The following is an 18,790-nucleotide window of genomic DNA, read 5'->3' as shown; positions in this document are numbered from 1 at the left end:
CTAGCACTGTCGCCTCACAGCAAGGAGGTCCTGGGTTCGATCCCCAGGTGGGGCGGTTCGGGTCCTTTCTGTGTGAAGTTTGCATGTTTTCTCCGTGTCTGCGTGGGTTCCTCCGGGAGCTCCGGTTTCCTCCCACAGTCCAAAGACATGCAAGTGAGGTGAATTGGACATACAAAATTGTAACCTTGTGAACTGATAAACCTTGCGTAATGAGTAACTACCGTTCCTGTCCTGAATGTAGCCAAAGTGTGAGTGTAAAACATGACGTTAAAATCCTAATAAACAAACAAACAAACATTCATTGTCTGTTTTACCACAGCAGTATCCCGGTCAGGCCCGCGGAGGGTGCAATTCACTGGGCAAAATATAGGTAATGCCCCTGACAGGTTGCCAGACCATCACAGATCAAACACACACTCACAATCACACTCACAGCTAGGGCAATTCAGTATCTCCACTTAGCCCGAGGGCGGATCATAGGTCCTCATAACTGATGCAACTGCGGCCCCTGCTGGCTGAATGATGGCGCCTGCACAGGGCTGAGGAATAATGCTGATGGGGGTGTGGCCCTCCGTACACAGTGCCCGTCGGTGTATGAACTCGACTCGTGCAGGTGAAAAATGCAGTCTGTACTGACTGTACGTGCCGGAGGGGGCGTATGTCAGTTGAGAGGCATCCTCAGTCAGTGGTGAAGGGTCGAATCAGTATAGAGGACATAATCAGGGTGATTGGACTTGACTAGATTGGGGGAGAAAAAGTGGGAAAAATAGAAAATTCTTAAAGACAATTTTAAAGCATTTTGGAACTCGTGCTCTGTCGTTAGCTTGGGATTATATGTTTTCCATGAATATTGTGTTATTACAAGATCTTCATCTATCCTGGCAGGTTTGTCCGACCACCTTTCTCCCACATTCAGGGTTTAAATCTGCAGTATAGCTGAGAGGATACACGGCACCTGATGAGTCACCAGTTAGCTTTTCCTTGTACTGTAGAGACATCCGACATCCTCTTTCAGCCTATCCAGTTTGCAATCGCACCCCATTAGATAAAGTTCATGAGTGTATCTGTATAGTAGACACATGTATCTGACATGCCTTCATCACGCTTATTTTTTTTATCACTGCTGCAAATTAAAATTTTAGAACGTAAATGAGTGTAAATGATTGATGTTCAATAAAAAAGCTGCAAGCCAAAAATAAAGTGACATTTTTGGTTGATAAATGGGTTAGATAATTTCATTAAATATACCCCTGCCCATCAAGAGCTAGGATTTCTAAAGTGGGACTGATTAAGACAATGAGCTCATATCATTAAACCAAAATTTAACATCATGACTCATTACACTGTAGTCTAGTCATTTAATAACACGAGTACTGACCATCATCGTCTTATTATATCATCCAAGCTTCACTAGTTTTATACCATTTGTAATCAGAAGTAATAACATATCATATTAGTAAACTTTATTGTTGTTGTTAAACACTGAATGGTATTTTGGATACTGTTTTTGTGAGATACTGTAATTTTAGAGATTTAACGTTATAGTCAAGCCAATGAAATGCAAGAAAAAGAAGACAAGTAAACTTATATTTCTGTGGTTAATATAATAATTATAACTATATCTATTTACATATATGGTATTAAGTCTATATACAAAGTAATACACCAATCAGCCATAACATTACACCCAACTCCTTGTTTCTACACTCACTGTCCATTTTACCAGCTCAACTTCCCATATAGAAGCACTTTGTAGTTCTACAATTACTGACTGTAGTCCATCTATTTCTCTACATACTGTTTTAGCCTGCTTTCACCCTGTTCTTCAATGGTCAGGACCATCACAGATCAGGTATTATTTGGGAGGTGGATCATTCTTAGCACTGCAGTGACAATGACATGGTGGTGGTGTGTTAGTGTGTGTTGTGCTGGTATGAGTGGATAAGACACCGCAATGCTGATGGAGTTTTTAAACACCTCACTGTCCCTGCTGGACTGAGAATAGTCCATCAACCAAAAATATCCAGCCAACAGCGCCCAGTGAGCAGCGTCCTGTGACCACGGATGAAGGTCTAGTAGATGACTACTGGATCTACTAGATCTACAAGGTGGACCAACTAAGTAGGAGTGTCTAACAGAGTGGACAGTGAGTGGACACGGTATTTAAAAACTCCAGCAGTGCTGCTTTGTCTGATCCACTCATACCAGCACAACACACACTAACACACCACCACCATGTCAGTGTCACTTCAGTGCTGAGAATCATCCACCACCCAAATAATACCTGCTCTGTAGTGGTCCTATGGGGGTCCTGACCATTGAAGAACAGGGTGAAAGCAGGCTAAAAAAGTATGTAGAGAAACATATGGACTACAGTCAGTAATTGTAGAACTACAAAGTGCTTTTATATGGTAAGTGGAGCTGATGAAATGGAGTGTAGAAACAAGGAGGTGGTTTTAATGTTATGATCAGCTAATCAGTGTATATTTCTGTAGTTAATATAATAATTATAACTATATATATTTACATATATGGTATTAAGTCATGTACATAGTAATATATACAGTATACATATTAATAATAAGCATTAAAATGGGAATGCTAGGTATTTATAATAATTTACATTTACAGCATTTAGCAGACACCTTTATCCAAAGAGACTTACAATTGAGACTGTAAACATTGCAAGCAATTGAGGGATAAGGGCCTTGCTCAAGGGCCCAACAGTAGCAACCTTTTATAGTGTGTATTTGATATTATGTACAATGCTACTGGGAGTCTAATTTCCTTCGGGATCAATAAAGTATCTATCTATTTCTATCTAATAATAATAATAATATGTGGAATAAATAACTATACATAGGGTCCTACTGGGTATATAATTGCCCAGATATGTGTGTGGCAGACATTTAGTTTATATTGTTAAGTTGTGTTGTTTCCTTGCACCTCAGCACAGCTCACCACAGCAGATCATCGTGGTCTGTATACCTGATCAAACAAAAATACAGAAAAACATTGAATCTGTTTTTATTTAAAAATCCATATATTGCTCAGTGGGTTGCAAGAAGCAAGGTCTCAGGTGGAGTAATCTGTGTCCTTTCTGTGTGGAATTGTGGTAAAACAGACAATGAATGAATAAATAAAATTACCTGGCACTTTAAAAATGTAGACCCCCACCCCTCACTTCCAAACTTTATTAGACAAAAAAAATGCTGAAATAGATCTACAGTATAAATGATCTGCACTGTAAAAGAAGGTATTCTTATGGAAGTATTTCCAGTTAAACATTTCTAATAGTTTATATTGATGTAAAGGAAAGGAAAAACCAACCGCTGCTGTGTGGATTCCTGTAAACAGCCCTGTTTTCTAGTCAGCCAGTGAATATTTATTTTAACCCTTTCATGCATGGTGTCCACATACACCGATTAGGCATAACATTATGAACACCTTCCTTTTGCTGCCAAAACAGGCCTGACCCGCATTAACTTCTTTAGCAATTTGTTGGATTGGACCACACAAACCAGCCTTCGCTCCCCACATGCATCACTGAGTCTTGGCCGCCCATGACCCTGTCCATGGTTTACCACTGTTCCTTCCTTGGACCACTTTTGATAGATACTGACCACTGCAGACCGGGAACACCCCACAAGAGCTGCAGTTTTGGAGATCCTCTGACCCAGTCGTCTAGCCATTACAATTTGGCCCTTGTCAAACTCGCTCAAATCCTAACACTTGTGCATTTTTCCTGCTTCTATCACATCAAGTTTGAGGATAAAATGTTCACTTGCTGCCTAATATATCCCACCCACTAACAGGTGCCGTGATGAAGAGATAATCAGTGTTATTCACTTCATCTGTCAGTGCTCATAATGTTATGCCTGGTCTGTGTATATGGACAGGTTAGTAACTTTTCACTAGAAATTATTTTTATGTAAAATAAAATTTTATATGATTTTTTATGTAGATTTGAGTTATTGAGTTATTAAAAAAATATTTTTATTTTAAATCAAAATACAAAGTCTAATAATTTACAGTACTATTGAGTTACAGTTAGCCTATAATGCAAGATTTAGACCCAGTCAGCCAGGGGTTTTCAACCTTTTTGAACATGCGCCCCCTTCCATGTGCTGAACTTGAACTTGCCCCCCATCCCCCCCAAAGACAACCCTCACACAGAAACCATTGCAAAAATTCTTGACAAGCTAAAATAATAGAATTAATGCTGTGTACATCATACACTGATCAGCCACATTAAAACCACCTCCTTGTTTCTATACTCACTGTCCATTTTACCAGCTCCACTTACCATATAGAAGCACTTTGTAGTTCTACAATTACTGAATGTAGTCCATCTGTTTCCTCATGCTTTTTTAACCTGCTTTCACCCTGTTCTTGAATGGTCAGGACCACCACAGAGCAGGTATTATTTAAGTGGTGGATCATTCTCAGCACTGCAGTGACAATGACATGATGGTGGTGTGTTAGTTTGTGTTGTGCTGGTATGAGTGGATCAGATTGCTTATCGGCATCTGTAATATCGAAACGGATGGCTTTGCTTGGCCGAAACAACGCAGTGTTACCTTTCCTGATTTCCGCTTTCTGTCAGTAGTCAGAAAACTAAAGAGAGCTAACTTTTAGTTCTACGAGCAGAACAAGCCTGACCTGGCTGTCGCTTTTTGGTAATAGGCAGTTTAATTAAGCCTCTGACCTTTCAGGAAAGCGAGTCACACAAAGCGTTCCAGTAGCTGGTGTGTATTCGAAACCACAGCATTCATTAATAACAGTAAAAACGGAGAGCTGAGTGAGGAGAGAAACTCAGAACGTACGCGCACCCCACAGGTTGAAAACCCCTGCAGTAAGCAACCTAGTCAGCAACTATTTAGCAGTGCACCCATCCTAGAACAGTACTAAAGTTTATACACCCCAAAATATCTTACAGCAACATGTACACTAATGTTTGTTTCCTTTTGATTTTTTCTGTAGGATGCATCGATAGCTCACAGATTTCATTTAATGAGGGAGAAACATCCTGAAAAGTTCAACAGCAGGTAAGTCCAGCAGTTCCAAGACTTTATTGAAAAAGTCACTATAATTATATATAACTACAGTATAACAGCTGAAATATGATAATATCCTGAACTAAAAAAGGTCTTCAGTGTTACTGAGGACAGTAAAGACATTTTATCTATTCCAGTGATGCTACACAATGTAGTGTAGTCATGCTCTTTGTGTATTCGTGATGGAACTGCTAAGACTCGGGCACATCTGTATGAGCTATGTGATAAAGTTTCATTTATTGGTGGTCCATTTCTATTGCAGAAGTTTTAAGCATCTTTTGCATAGCCTCCCATTCATTTTTCCTGGCAGTATTTAGTCATTCTAATAGGCCAAGAGTATTTTTTTTTTCGACTTTATGCAAATAAGTGAATTTTGCTAGGTGGAAATCAGTTCTATTGCTTTGAGTCACATGCACAACTTAGCTGGATACTGACAATCAGTACAGTACAGTTTCCTCATATAAAACAGCATGGAAAATAAATGAGTAACCTCCAAAAGTAATACATCATTACATCTGCACAATAATTTGACTTTACTTTTTTATAGCCTTTATATTCAACAGTAAGACTTTAAAAGACACCAAGGTTTATTAAATCAGTCACTCCCTTTTTAGTTGAATTATAGAATATTATAGATATGTTTGCAGTTTTTAATAATTATTTAAAGGACATATAATAATAAATTATTATAAGGACAGTGGTAGTCTAGTGGGTATAGCTTTGGGCTATCAACTGAAAGGTTGAGAGTTCGAATCCCAGCTCTCCCATGCAGCCACTTTTGGGCCCTTGAGCAAGGCCCTTAACCCTCTCTGCTCCAGGGGTGCCATACAATGGCTGACCCTGCACTCTGACCCCAGCATATACACCGATCAGCCATAACATTTAAACCATTTCTACACACATTGCCCATTTTATCGGCTTCACTTACCATAAAGAAGCACTTTGTAGTTCTACAATTACTGACTGTAGTCCATCTGTTTCTCTACATGCTTTGTTAGCCCCCTTTCATGCTGTTCTTCAATGGTCAGGACTCTCCCAGGACCACTACAGAGTAGGAATTAGATGAGCGATCGTCTCTGACTTTACATCTACAAGGTGGACCAACTCGGTAGGAGTGTCTAATAGAGTGGACAGTGAGTGGACACAGTATTTAAAAACTCCAGCAGCACTGCTGTGTCTGACCTACTCATACCTGCACAACACACAGTTACACACCACCACCATGTCATTGTCACTGCAGGGCTGAGAATGATCCACCACCTAAATAATACCTGCTCTGTGGTGGTCCTGTGGGGGTCCTGACCATTGAAGAACAGGGTGAAAGCAGGCTAAAACAGTATGTAGAGAAATAGAAGGACTACAGTCAGTAATTGTAGAACTACAAAGTGCTTCTATATGATAAGTGGAGCTGATGAAATGGACAGTGTAGAAACGAGGTGGTTTTAATGTTATGGCTGATCAGTGTATGTACATATTAAGATGGCAGTAAGATGTAACATAGCATAGCAGGGCCTTTAAACAAAGCTCTGTTGTATCACACTAAATATTCCAATTACATAAAAACAGCATCTTTTCAAAGAGGCCCTTGTTGGTTAACAGAGGCAGTGACGGGTAGCACAGAAGCATCTTAATGAGACCCTAATGAGTCACACACAGGGAGCTCAATAAAAACAAACTGACTGAATTAGCCGGTTAAATCCAGATCCTCATTACTCATAAACGATGGACACAGATAGCCAAATTATAGTGAGATATCTGAGATCAGGCTTGTCCTTTCACAGTGCCATTTAACCCGCGGTCTGTTGTGTTTCTTTTATTGTTTCTCTTGGTTTTGGTGGGGCTTTTGTGGGACTGATTAAAATGAATAATGAACACAGACATAGAAGTGAGATAGAAGTGGAAAACGTTTCGAGCATGTTTTAATATGGTGTCAGGTCCCTGAGTGCGTCATCTAACAACCCCACTAGTCTGTATGACCTAAAGTTGGGTTACAGCATAATTAAATCATTAGGAACTGAATAATAACCCTTAATATGCTTTGGTTTGGCATACAAAAGAAAAAATAACAATCTCCAAAAAAATAATGGTAAGGATATGTTACTGACATAAAGTACCAAGAAAATTAAAATGAAAGTCTTGCTGCCCCTGCCAAGAACCTAAAACTGGGACAATGATCCCAAGTGTCTACATTAACCAAGTCTGTAGGGTGAAATGAACAGATCAGTTCACACTGGATGATCTATTTTTTTTAGATTCCTTGCTTTAGATCCTTGCTTTAGACCACATAAAGCATTTCAGTGCTGCTGTGTTGGCTAAGTGTTAAATACAGAGGCACAATTTTTTAATAATTATTTTTTATTAAGAGTTAAATAACTGCCAATAACCACAAAAACATGTTAAATATTTTTTTCTATCTCTACCAACGTTGCCAATAATAATGGAACTGTGTCACAGTAGAAGAAGGTTGTTTGTCCAGTTGTTCCCCTACCCTCCCTGTGGGGATGCAGAGGAAGTTTTGGATTAAGGGGTGTCAGATTGCTCCATAAAGTAAAAAAAAAAAAAAAAAAACTCATTGTATTTGATTACAATAACAATGGTGACTCTGTTGACATTCCATTTACCAGCCAAACACTGGTGAGTGGTGAGTGGTCAGCTACATGTATTAGTCATGGACCCAACAGTGGATATATTCTATATATTTGTACTTTACAAATATATATTATTACATTGCCATTTTTCTTTTTTTTCTCAATATAATATTTGAGTTTTAGCTTTCAGAGCTGTAGTTTTTATACAAAATACACATTTAGAAATTACTCAAAATCATGAATTACATTATTAGAATAACAACCACAGTCTTTTAAGATGCTAGCCATTGGCACCCAGGTGGCGCAGCGGGATATTCCGCTAGCACACCAGCGCCGAGATTCACGTCTCTGCTAGGGTGTGATGACCAGACTATGTGGTTCCGCTGAGGGCTGCGCGTGGGTCGGAGGAGGCGTGAGCAGCACTATACCCACCTCGACTTCAATCAGGAATCCCCCAGCAGCGGAAGAAAAATAGCCATTTACCAAAAAAGTCTACCATGTTTTCTTTTTTACGCACTGGAAGTGCTTAGTCTGTGTTTTTATAATTTGACAGGTTTTATGTCCATAATGGTTAATAAGTGAGAATTATGCTACTGTAGGATTTTCACCTCAAGGACCTGGTTTAGAGTCACATTGAGTTGTGTAGTAAGCAAGCTATAATTCTAACTCGAATTACCTCAAATGACTAAATTTGTCATGTCATGTGGTATAAAGTATGTCCAGGTTTAAAACTGTACTTACTGTGTTATTAAAACATAACTACTGTCCCATATATTACAACCATTATGCACCCTGACTAAAGCATGAAACACTAAAGCCCACATTCCTCGAAAATCATTATTAACATTTAAACACAATTGAATGAAATTGCTGGCTAGTTAGTCATGTTTCCTTTTTTGGCCAATTCTCGTGATCCTATTTTGGAATCTTAATAGAGCCACTTCATTTTTAAATTAAATCTGCCAAAGTGCCATTGTTGGGTCCTTAAGCACAGCACTTAACTCTCAGTTAATTAACTTAATTCTGTACCATCTCAACTGTATGTTGCTTTGGATAAAAGCGTCTGCTGAATGCATGAATTACTTAAACTTCTATTACCTTAAGCATTCGAGGAAGGTATTGAAGCATGCTTCTTTGTTTCTTCCTGTGAAACTAGCACTCTTTTATAGTCTTAAAAAGCTTTTTTTATTATTCGAAAGTATGGTACATAGTCAATACTGAAAAGCCTTACATTTTCCTTAAATGTTACAGATTAAACTTGAATTTAAGTTGTACAGTGTTTTAAAGATCAAGCTTAGTTTTCACAAACAATGAGTGAAAGTAAAGGGTTGGGGTTAGTAGTGCAGTGTTGCATGATTACTTGTGAGGTATTGATTTTTAACACATTTTGTTGTGGTCAGTAATGTGGTCAGTTATTGATATGAGAAGTGGATCAAACTCTTACTGTATAAAAAGGACAGATGCCTATTGACAGAAGCAGACAGGTCATACATTAACACAGGTTAAAAGGACATAAAATCTTTATTTAAGTAGCTTTAGATTGAAAACATAGAGTAAAGAGTAAATTGGCCTTGAGGTCAATTGTTCATTCCACCTTTAAAATGTTGTTTATATAGGGGTGGGGTTAGTTAAGCCAGTCCTCGTAACTGATGCAACTACGATTTCTGCTGGCTGGGAACGGAGCCTTGGAAGAGCATTGATCAGGGTGTGTCTCTCTGTACACAGTGCTGATCCGCATTAGCACTCGCCTAGTGCAGGTGGAAAAAATGACAGATTTTTTCCTGTTTATTGTTTTTTTTTTGTTCCCCAAAAATGCTGTTGAGGGTAAATAATGTGCTAAAACATCGCACTGTATTAAAGCTTAGTAAACAGCCAAATGTGTTGTTTAATACCCTTAGTGTGTTATTTGGCCTGTACGTTCCTTTGTGCAGACTATACTAAGAGAACAGTTTATTTTTTTATTCTTTTTAAACCACAACCGAAAGTTCAAGAGGGTAAATAAGAGGTCAGTGAGAATGAAGATTATCTACATATATCAGTCTTGAACTGTGTGTCCAGCTTCAGTTTCAGCCAATCTACCATTGTGGGCCAGTCATACAGTGTTTGCAGTGGTGGGGCTCACTGATTAATGGGTGTAGAGCGGCTCAGATTCATGCAGTGGTTTTCTGTGGAGTCCAGTTTAGGGCAGTGACAGGTTACCTCGACTTTGATGCAAAAAACACAAAGTAGCCTGTATTGCATTACGAATGAGTTCCAACCAGAGCTAAACAGGGTTTTTAACCTGTAAAGAGAACACTGGAACAAAATATTTCAAAAATATATCACATTGGTTAAAAAACTTTAATTCACATTGAGCAATTCTTTTTAAAAAAGTGAAAGAACTAACCATTTAATTTGTAAATAGAACCTCCTCTAAACTCCTCGTCTAAACTGTCCATAAATATGGTTATAAAATTCTATTACAGAATACTAGCCATCGAATCCTCTGTATACTCTATCCTTATACACCGATCAGCCATAACATTAAAACCACCTCCTTGTTTCTACACTCACTGTCCATTTTATCAGCTCCACTTACCATATAGAAGCACTTTGTAGTTGTATAATTACTGACTGTAGTCCATCTGTTTCTCTACATACTGTTTTAGCCTGCTTTTACCCTGTTATTCAATGGTCAGGACCACCACAGGACCACAACAGAGCAGGTATTATTTAGGTGGTGGATCATTCTCAGCACTGCAGTAACAATGACATACATGGTGGTGGTGTGTTAGTGTGTGTTGTGCTGGTATGAGTGGATCAGACACAGCAGCGCTGCTGGAGTTTTTAAATACTGTGTCCACTCACTGTACACTCTATTAGACACTCCTACCTAGTTGGTCCACCTTGTAGATATAAAGTCGCTCATCTATTGCTGCTGTTTGAGTTGGTCATCTTCTAGACCTTCATCAGTGGTCACAGGACGCTGCCCATGTGGCGCTGTTGGCTGGATATTTTTGGTTGGTGGACTATTCTCAGTCCAGCAGTGACAGTGAGGTGTTTAAAAACTCCAGCAGGGCTGCTGTGTCTTATCCACTCATACCAGCACAACACACACTAACACACCACCACCATGTCAGTGTCACTGCAGTGCTGAGAATGATTCACAACCCAAATAATACCTGCTCTGCCGTGGTCCTGTGGGGGTCCTGACCATTCAAGAACAGCATGAAAGGAGGCTAACAAAGCATGTAGAGAAACAGATGGACTACAGACAGTAATTGTAGAACTACAAAGTGCTTCTATATGGTAAGTGGAGCTGATAAAATGAACAGTGTGTGTAGAAACAAGGAGGTGGTTTTAATGTTATGGCTGATCAGTGTAATCTAAAGTAATTAAGGGAGACAAGACTAGAGACAAGAGTAGTTTGGCAGTACATGTACTGAGTAAATGATAAGTGAGGTAAACACATATTCTGATATACAGTTAGCAACAGTAAAACAGCATGACATGTTTGACATAGTAATGATTTCATATTGTTGCAATAAATATCCACTGCTGACTAATCATGTGACCTAAGAGGAAAAGACCTAATATGGTCCTAAATCCAGTCTTTGGCTGTCATGCCAGCTTGGGTTTCATAAGCCATATGTTTGTGTTTGTTCAGGGCGCAATGCCTTGATTATGAATGTGTAAGTATTATGACTGCGTAAATGTGTGGGTGTGTGTATGTGCCAGGGTCCAGAAGAGACCCGGTGTGTCTGTGTTCTGGAACGTATCGTTCCCTGCAGCTCTATACCTGTGGTGTGGAGGAATAAATATACCCCTCTGCTGTTCTCCTGCCAAAAGAACAGTCCGGCAGAACCATGCTGCTCTCTCCTGCGGCTCAGCGCTCATATACGCGCTGCAAGGGACTGTTAAACCCCGCAGGATACCAAAACCCTACCAGACCTGAGTCATCAAGCTGCCTTTGCATGTTTCTGTAAAGCTGCAAGCACTTAAATGTGCAGTTTACAGTGACTTTCACTCAGGATTACATATTAAAGTGTGTTGACTTTACATTACTGCAAATAGCCTTTTGACCAGGGTGTACATATGGCTCGCGCCATTATCATCTTCTCATAATTCATTTTTATCAGCAAGACTGTTGATCTAAGTGAAGCAGTGGCACATTGCTATGAACTCTGCAACTGCAAGGTCAAAGGTTTATGTGCTGGGTGAGCGGCTCGAGTTACAGCTCAAGGCAAAGATTTACCTGACAGTCATTCAATTAGCATTTGTCAGCAAAATCCTCAAGAAACATTCAATGGAATTTGGTGCAATGAACTGTTCCATATAGCAGACAAAGCATACAAATACATTTTGCAAGAACAAAAAATTACGTCGGTTAAAAAAAAACATCAGCTTCTATAAATTAAGCTCTTGGGTTTGCAGATCCAAATTTTATATAATACTTTGTAATTCACTATAAAGAAAACTATGTTCTGCTGTTATACATTAGACTAGTTTAGCAAAGTTTTATTGTTTTGCTTTTTACTAATTATAGGAATTAGTATTATATTAATTAAAGGCCAAAATAGAATTTCGTAGAGTTGAGTTGCTTTTATGCAGCATGCGTTTTTTTTTCTATTTTATTTATGCATTTTCTCTTATTTTCTCCCAATTTAGTGTAGTCAATTTGTCTTCCGCTGCTGGGGGATCCCTGATTGCGGTCGAGGTGTGTATATTGCTGCTCACGCCTCCTCCAACCCACATGCAGCCCTTAGCAGAACCCTTTTTCACCCATGCACTCTGCACAGGCGCCTCTCTATCTGCTAATCAGGGTCTTTACACAGCATTTGAAGACCCCACCCACATAGTCCGGTCATCCCACCCTAGCAGAAACGTGTCTGCTGCAGTCACTGCCAATTATGCCCGTTGGGAGGCACCGAGCCTACCGGTGGCAACACTGAGTTTCTAACAGAGGAGTTCAGAATCTTGGCGCTGGTGTGCTGGTGGAATATCCCGCTGCACCACCTGGGCGCCTAGCATGTGTTTTTTAATCTGGAGGTTAGACAAAGCTAAACTGTTAAGTCATGGCAACATTTCTAACTGCACCAAGTCCAAACCATGAGAGTAATATCAATATCAATACTTATTTTTTAAACTTTGTTTTTTGGCGTGTTTCCCTCTGCCCTCCTCCGAAAGTACTTATTCTGACCAATTTGTCAAATCCATATTGATACTGCATTTTTTTTAACCCTGGTACCACTACTCATTGTCAATATAAAAGACAGATCGATTGTTTAAGGGGAATAAAAGCACACTAAACTACAGGTATTAACATTACTGTCTGTAACAAGAAAGAAGAGATCTAATGTATTGCTATTAAGTAGGTGCTCTGTAAATTGGTACTAAAAAAACTAGGGATTATAAGAGAGTCTCAGTCTTTCTAAATAGAACTCATAAATGTCATTGGTCCAAACTGATCTACATTTTTCTTGTTGATAGCAAAACAAATGATCTTTTCTGTGATTTTTCTTTTGTGTCATCACAACCTTTTTCAATGTTAAAACAGACAAACATGACTTTTCTTTTAATTAAACTTACCCAAAATGTCAGGCAAAATGCCTACTTCTAAAATATTTAATAATTAAAAATAATACACAGAAGACAGAATTGTTGCTGAGAAAAAATGTCTTGTTGGAATTTTGTTTATTTTGACTTTAAGTCTATAAACAACGTCACCCCAATTGGCCACTAAGTCTAGATGGGGAACCCCAGACTAATCAAATGCTGCACCCAGTTTTAACATAGTCTGACCAACATAGTCTTATCCACTCATACCCGTACCAGCACAACACACACTAACACACCACCACCATGGTCAGTGTTACTGCAGTGATGAGAATGATCCACCACCCAAATAATATCTGCTCTGTGGTGGTCCTGGGAGAGTCCTGACCATTAAAGAACAGGGTGAAATCAGGCTAAAAAGGCATGTAGAGAAACAGATGGACTACAGTCAGTAATTGTAGAACTACAAAGTGCTTCTATATGGTAAGTGAAGCTGATAAAATGGACAGTGAGTGTAGAAACAAGGAGGTGATTTTAATGTTATGACTGATAGGTGTAAGAATAAGTGATATAGTAAGCTAGGGTTTTAAAACACACCAGTCTCTGTCTGTGTTGTAACGTTTGTGGTAATTTTGCTAAAAAACTACAAATCATTCATGTGAATGTATGGTTATGATAATCAGCATGACCATGCACATAACTTACCCTCTTCCCCAGCTACTAACCTGAACAGCCAAGACTATAGACTACGGACTACCTTAGCCTAGTGGTTAGGGTACTGGACTAGTAATCAGAAGATCGCTGGTTCAAACCCCACCACTGCCAGGTTGCTGCTGTTGGGCCCTTGAGCAAGGCCCTTAACCCTCAATTGCTCAGATTGTATACTGTAACTGTACTGTAAGTCGCTTTGGATAAAGGCGTCTGCTAAATGCTGAAAATGTAAATGTAAATGTAAGACTATTCTAAACCCTCCAGGCTCCCCAACACCCCCATCCACTCATGCATTAACCCAAAGCTCTCTAGATCAGCTAACTAGATTAGGATCAGTAACAGAGGAAATAATCTGCATTGTAGTTGGTCACCATGGTGATTCAGGGTGAAAGAGCACCACAGGTCATCGCTCCCTGGGGGAATTATGGGAGATAGCAATCTAGAAATGGTAACACTGTGTTAAGTGTGTGTCACTGTGGTCTACTGACCTTTAAGTTCACTTGCTGACCGATGCTCTGATAAGGTCATATAGTTGGAAATGTTGGTCATTTGGTCATTTTTGTAATAGTTACACCTAAATCATGAGCAAACAGGCAAAATTAGGACTACTATGTTAGGTCCACCACCCAAAAATCTTCTGGTCAGTGGATCCATTTCAGCTCATTAACAAGCTTCTTGTACCACTGCGGTTAGATGTTTGCCAATTCTTTGTGGCAAAATTGGGAGAGTTTAAGCAAATTTGTTGGATTTCTGGCATGACCTTTAGTTTTATTCACAGTCCACATGTTTTTGGTAAATTTTTGGTTAGAGTTAAGTGTTAGGAAGATCATTCCAAAAGCTATATTAGATTATTAGATGTTTGTTTTGGGTGTTGGAACACTTCATTTTTTTATACAAACATACAGTACTTCTAATCATTGTGGTACATGCAATCAGCACTCCGTATCAACCTTTCCCTTGTAATGTTTGTGGTTTGGGATAATGGGTTCCATCAAAATTAGCCCTATTTATACGGACGCAAGATTTATCAATTATAAACACTACCAAGAAATCATAAGACCATGAAACCAAGCTAAATATAAGTACGGTGATACCTTGAAACTCAACGTCAATTGGTTCTGGGAGTGATGTTGAGTTTTAAAGGCATTGAGTTTCAATGTATTTTTTCCCATAAGGATGTATGGGAAACCTGTTAATGCGCTCCATTGGCCTGTGGACTAGCATATATTTTAGGATTATGTGAAGTAGAATTACTGTTGAAATACAATTGAAAACAGTTAGCCGCTCAGGTGGCGCAGCGGTAAAGTACGCTAGCGCACCAGAGTTGCGGTTTTTAATACATCGTATCGAATCTCAGCTCTGCCTTCCGACTGGGCGGCAGTATAAACAACGATTGGCTGTTGTTCAGGGTTAGAGGGTAAAAAAAAAAGTCGGATCATAGGTCCTCATAACTGGTGCAACTGCGGCCCCTGCTGGCTGACTGATGGCGCCTGCACAGGGCTGAGGAATAATGCTGATAGGGGTGTGGCCCTCCATACACAGTGCCCGTCAAGTGTATAAACTCGACTCGTGCAGGTGAAAAATGCAGTCTGTACTGACTGTACGTGCCGGAGGGGGCGCATGTCAGTTGAGAGGCATCCTCAGTCAGCGGTGAAGGGTCGAAGCAGTATAGAGGACGCAATCAGGGTAATTTGACACGACTAGATTAGGGGGAAAAATTGAGGGGAAAAAGTAAATAACTGTTGCACAAAGCTCAACGTGACTTATTGTACTAAAACGAGTGAGGAATTTCATTAGTGGAAAGAACTTATGAGCAGTAACAAGTTTAGTGTTTCTATGTTATAATTTTAATACTTTAAGTCACGTTAAGCTTTTTTTTTAACAATAAGCATTTTAGACTCTCTCAAAAAAAAAGAACCTTGAGCTGTAACTCAAGTTTAAAAGTGAAACAGTGAGGAAAATCCAGATGAACACAGATACATGTGAAGCTTTCAGAGTGTTTCTGATGGTTATTGCACACAAATGCAGATTCGTCTTATATGTGCACTTTGATGACGTTTTACTGCACCGCTCAAGTGAAGCATTGAACAAAGTGACTGTTCAGTGTTAATTTGAAATTAAATAAATCAATTAAAAAAAATAAAAATAAAAAGCTGAACACGTTGAGTTTAAGGGAAACGTTGAGTTTAAGGGTACAAATTTCCTTGACAAAGATTTTGAGTTTAGGAGACGCTGAGTTACAAGGTACCTCTGTAATTGATGATAAATTGTTTGAAACATGAAGTATTTTCCAGTAATTTAGTAAGAGAAATCATTAAAATTCCACGACTGCCATGAAACAAATGTCTCAACAACAGTTAAGCTTTGGTAGCTTAGAGGTTAAGGTAATGGTCTAGAATTTAAAAGGTTAATAGTTCAAATCCTCGACTGTCAAGTTGCCATGGTTGATCCATTAATCATGACTCTTAAACTCATAAGATTCTATTTGCTCACAACTGTAAGTCACTAAAGTGCTTCATCACAAATGTCTGTTAAATGTTTTTTATATTTGTAATCTCGATTGTAAATGCACTTGCTTCTGATTAAAGTGGTCCTTCCAGTGCAAAACCTGCATTTTACATGAATTACTTCTACCTGAAAACCCTTTCTCTATAAATATCATTTTCTGAGAAACTGGGCTTCATAAGTGGAATGTTTTTAATGAGGTCAGATGGCCTGCCTCACGTCTAATTGTGATCTCAAATATACTTATTATCATTTAATTTAATAAAGGTAGTGAAGGTAGAAAGCTCCAGGAGGTGAGTGCAGAGAAAAAGACTGAGCTAAACCTTTCAGTAAAACACGATCAACACTGTCACCCTCATAAAGGATGTAAGCAGCAATTTACTAACTGCATGTTTATTGAGTATTACAACAATATACCCTGTATGGCTAAAAGTATTTGGACACCTGACCATGTGCTTGTTGGACAAACTACAGTGGTACCTTGTAACTCGATGTCCCCAAAACTCAAAATCTTTGAAACTCAACGCCCTTCATCGAGAAATCTGTACCCTTAAACTCAACGTTTCCCTTAAACTCAATGTGTGTTTGTGACTGCCGCAGTATAACGCCGCTCTGAAAGCTCTACATGTACCTGTGTTCAGCTGTGTTTCTCCTGTTTCACTTTTAAACTTGTGTTATAGCTCGGGGTTCTGAGAAATTCTAAGAATCAGCTTTTCAGAGAGTGTCTAAAACACTTATATTATTTTACTGTATAGGGTGGCATGGGTGGCACGGTGGCTAAGTGGGTAGCACTGTCGCCTCACAGCAAGAAGGTCCTGGGTTCGATCCCCACGTGTCTGAGTGGGTTTCCTCCCACAGTCCAAAAAAATGCAGCCAGGCTAATTGGAAAGACTGAATTGTCCTATAGGTACCTAGCCGCTAGGATGCATAAACCAGTGCATTGTAGTGCCGGTTCCAAGCCCGAATAAATAGGGAGGGTTGTGTCAGGAAGGGCATCCGGTGTAAAACTGTGCCAAATCAGACTGTATAGGGTGGCATGGTGGCTCGGTGGGTAGCACTATTGACTCACAGCAAGAAGGTCCTGGGTTTGCTCCAGGTGGAGCGCTCCGGGTCCTTTCTGTGTGGAGTTTGCATATTCTCCCCATGTCTGCGTGGGTTTCCTACGGAAAATCTGGTTTCCCCCTACAGTCCAAAGACGTGCAAGTGAGGTGAATTGGAGATACAGAATTGTCCATGAGTGTGTTTGATATTAAACACTTGAACTGATGAATCTTGTGTAACCAGTTACTACATGAATGTAACCAAAGTCCTAATAAATAAATGTTACTGTATGACATCAACAGTGTTTCTATGGTAATTATGGATATTACATGACCCAGTTAAATGTAGGTTTATATGTAAGTACTCTTTAAATCTTATAACCAGAGAAAGCAATCCATCATTTGCACTGTCAGCCTCCCGATGCATCAGAGCCCGTTGATTAAACGAGCGCACCGTTATTATCAGCTGTGCTCCACTGTGCTGGACCTTCTCATGGGTACCCATAAGTGTAAATTGCTTATTTTGTTAGCAGAGTGAAAATGCAACACTTTTCACGGTGGATGGAGATTTAAACCCACCCAGTGGAACTGTGTTCCTTTAAGTGTTCTGATGGTTTCTAAAATTATTTCTCTCACTGGTATGCTTTCACCCACACACACTGCACCAAACTGTACCAATCTTTTCCCTCCACTTCTTTCTGCTATTCTGCTATTTCCTCCTGACTGCCTCTTAGGGCCAATGATAGGGTGGCATGCTCAGGTTGCTGTCCACGGCTCTGGTTTCTCTCTGGGACTAAAGCCATGTTCAGTGTCATTCTTGATCTCTCCCACCTGTCTGCCCGGGCTGTCCATGTAGCACATCAATATTTAAGTAGGCCAGAGGAAGGGCACAGGGTGGTGGGGGTGAGCTCAAAGCTAGTTTGGCAGAGGCGACCGTGTCCTGTCCTCTGGGACAGGAGAAATCGTAATTGGATACCCGAGATACAGGGACGTGGATGTGAAAAACTAAAAAATGCTCTCTTGGTATGATATACACTGATCAGCCATAACATTAAAACCACCTCCTTGTTTCTACACTCACTGTCCATTTTATCAGCTCCACTTACCATATAGAAGCACTTTGTAGTTCTACAATTACTGACTGTAGTCCATCTGTTTCTCTGCATGCTTTGTTAGCCCCCTTTCATGCTGTTCTTCAATGGTCAGGACCACTACAGAGCAGGTATTATTTGGGTGGTGGGTCATTCTCAGCACTGCAGTGACACTGACATGGTGGTGGTGTGTTAGTGTGTGTTGTGCTGATATGAGTGGATCAGACACAGCAGCGCTGCTGGGGTTTTTAAATACCTCACTG

The 18,790-nt window shown here is 39.7% G+C and overlaps 1 protein-coding gene across 3 annotated transcripts in view; it reads left to right on the top strand.

Moving 5' to 3' along the window:
- LOC134323869 (diacylglycerol kinase beta) overlaps positions 1-18,790 on the top strand; it is a 144,129-nt gene that overhangs the window by 98,651 nt on the left and 26,688 nt on the right. For all 3 annotated transcript variants that reach the window (XM_063005430.1, XM_063005431.1, XM_063005429.1), the window contains one exon: positions 4,984-5,048. In XM_063005430.1, the coding sequence (XP_062861500.1) occupies positions 4,984-5,048 (65 nt within the window). The remainder of the gene's footprint in view (positions 1-4,983; positions 5,049-18,790) is intronic.

This window comes from Trichomycterus rosablanca, chromosome 12, assembly GCF_030014385.1.
Source record: "Trichomycterus rosablanca isolate fTriRos1 chromosome 12, fTriRos1.hap1, whole genome shotgun sequence".
Taxonomy (NCBI): domain Eukaryota; kingdom Metazoa; phylum Chordata; class Actinopteri; order Siluriformes; family Trichomycteridae; genus Trichomycterus; species Trichomycterus rosablanca.
This window is presented reverse-complemented; position numbering and strand designations above follow the sequence as displayed.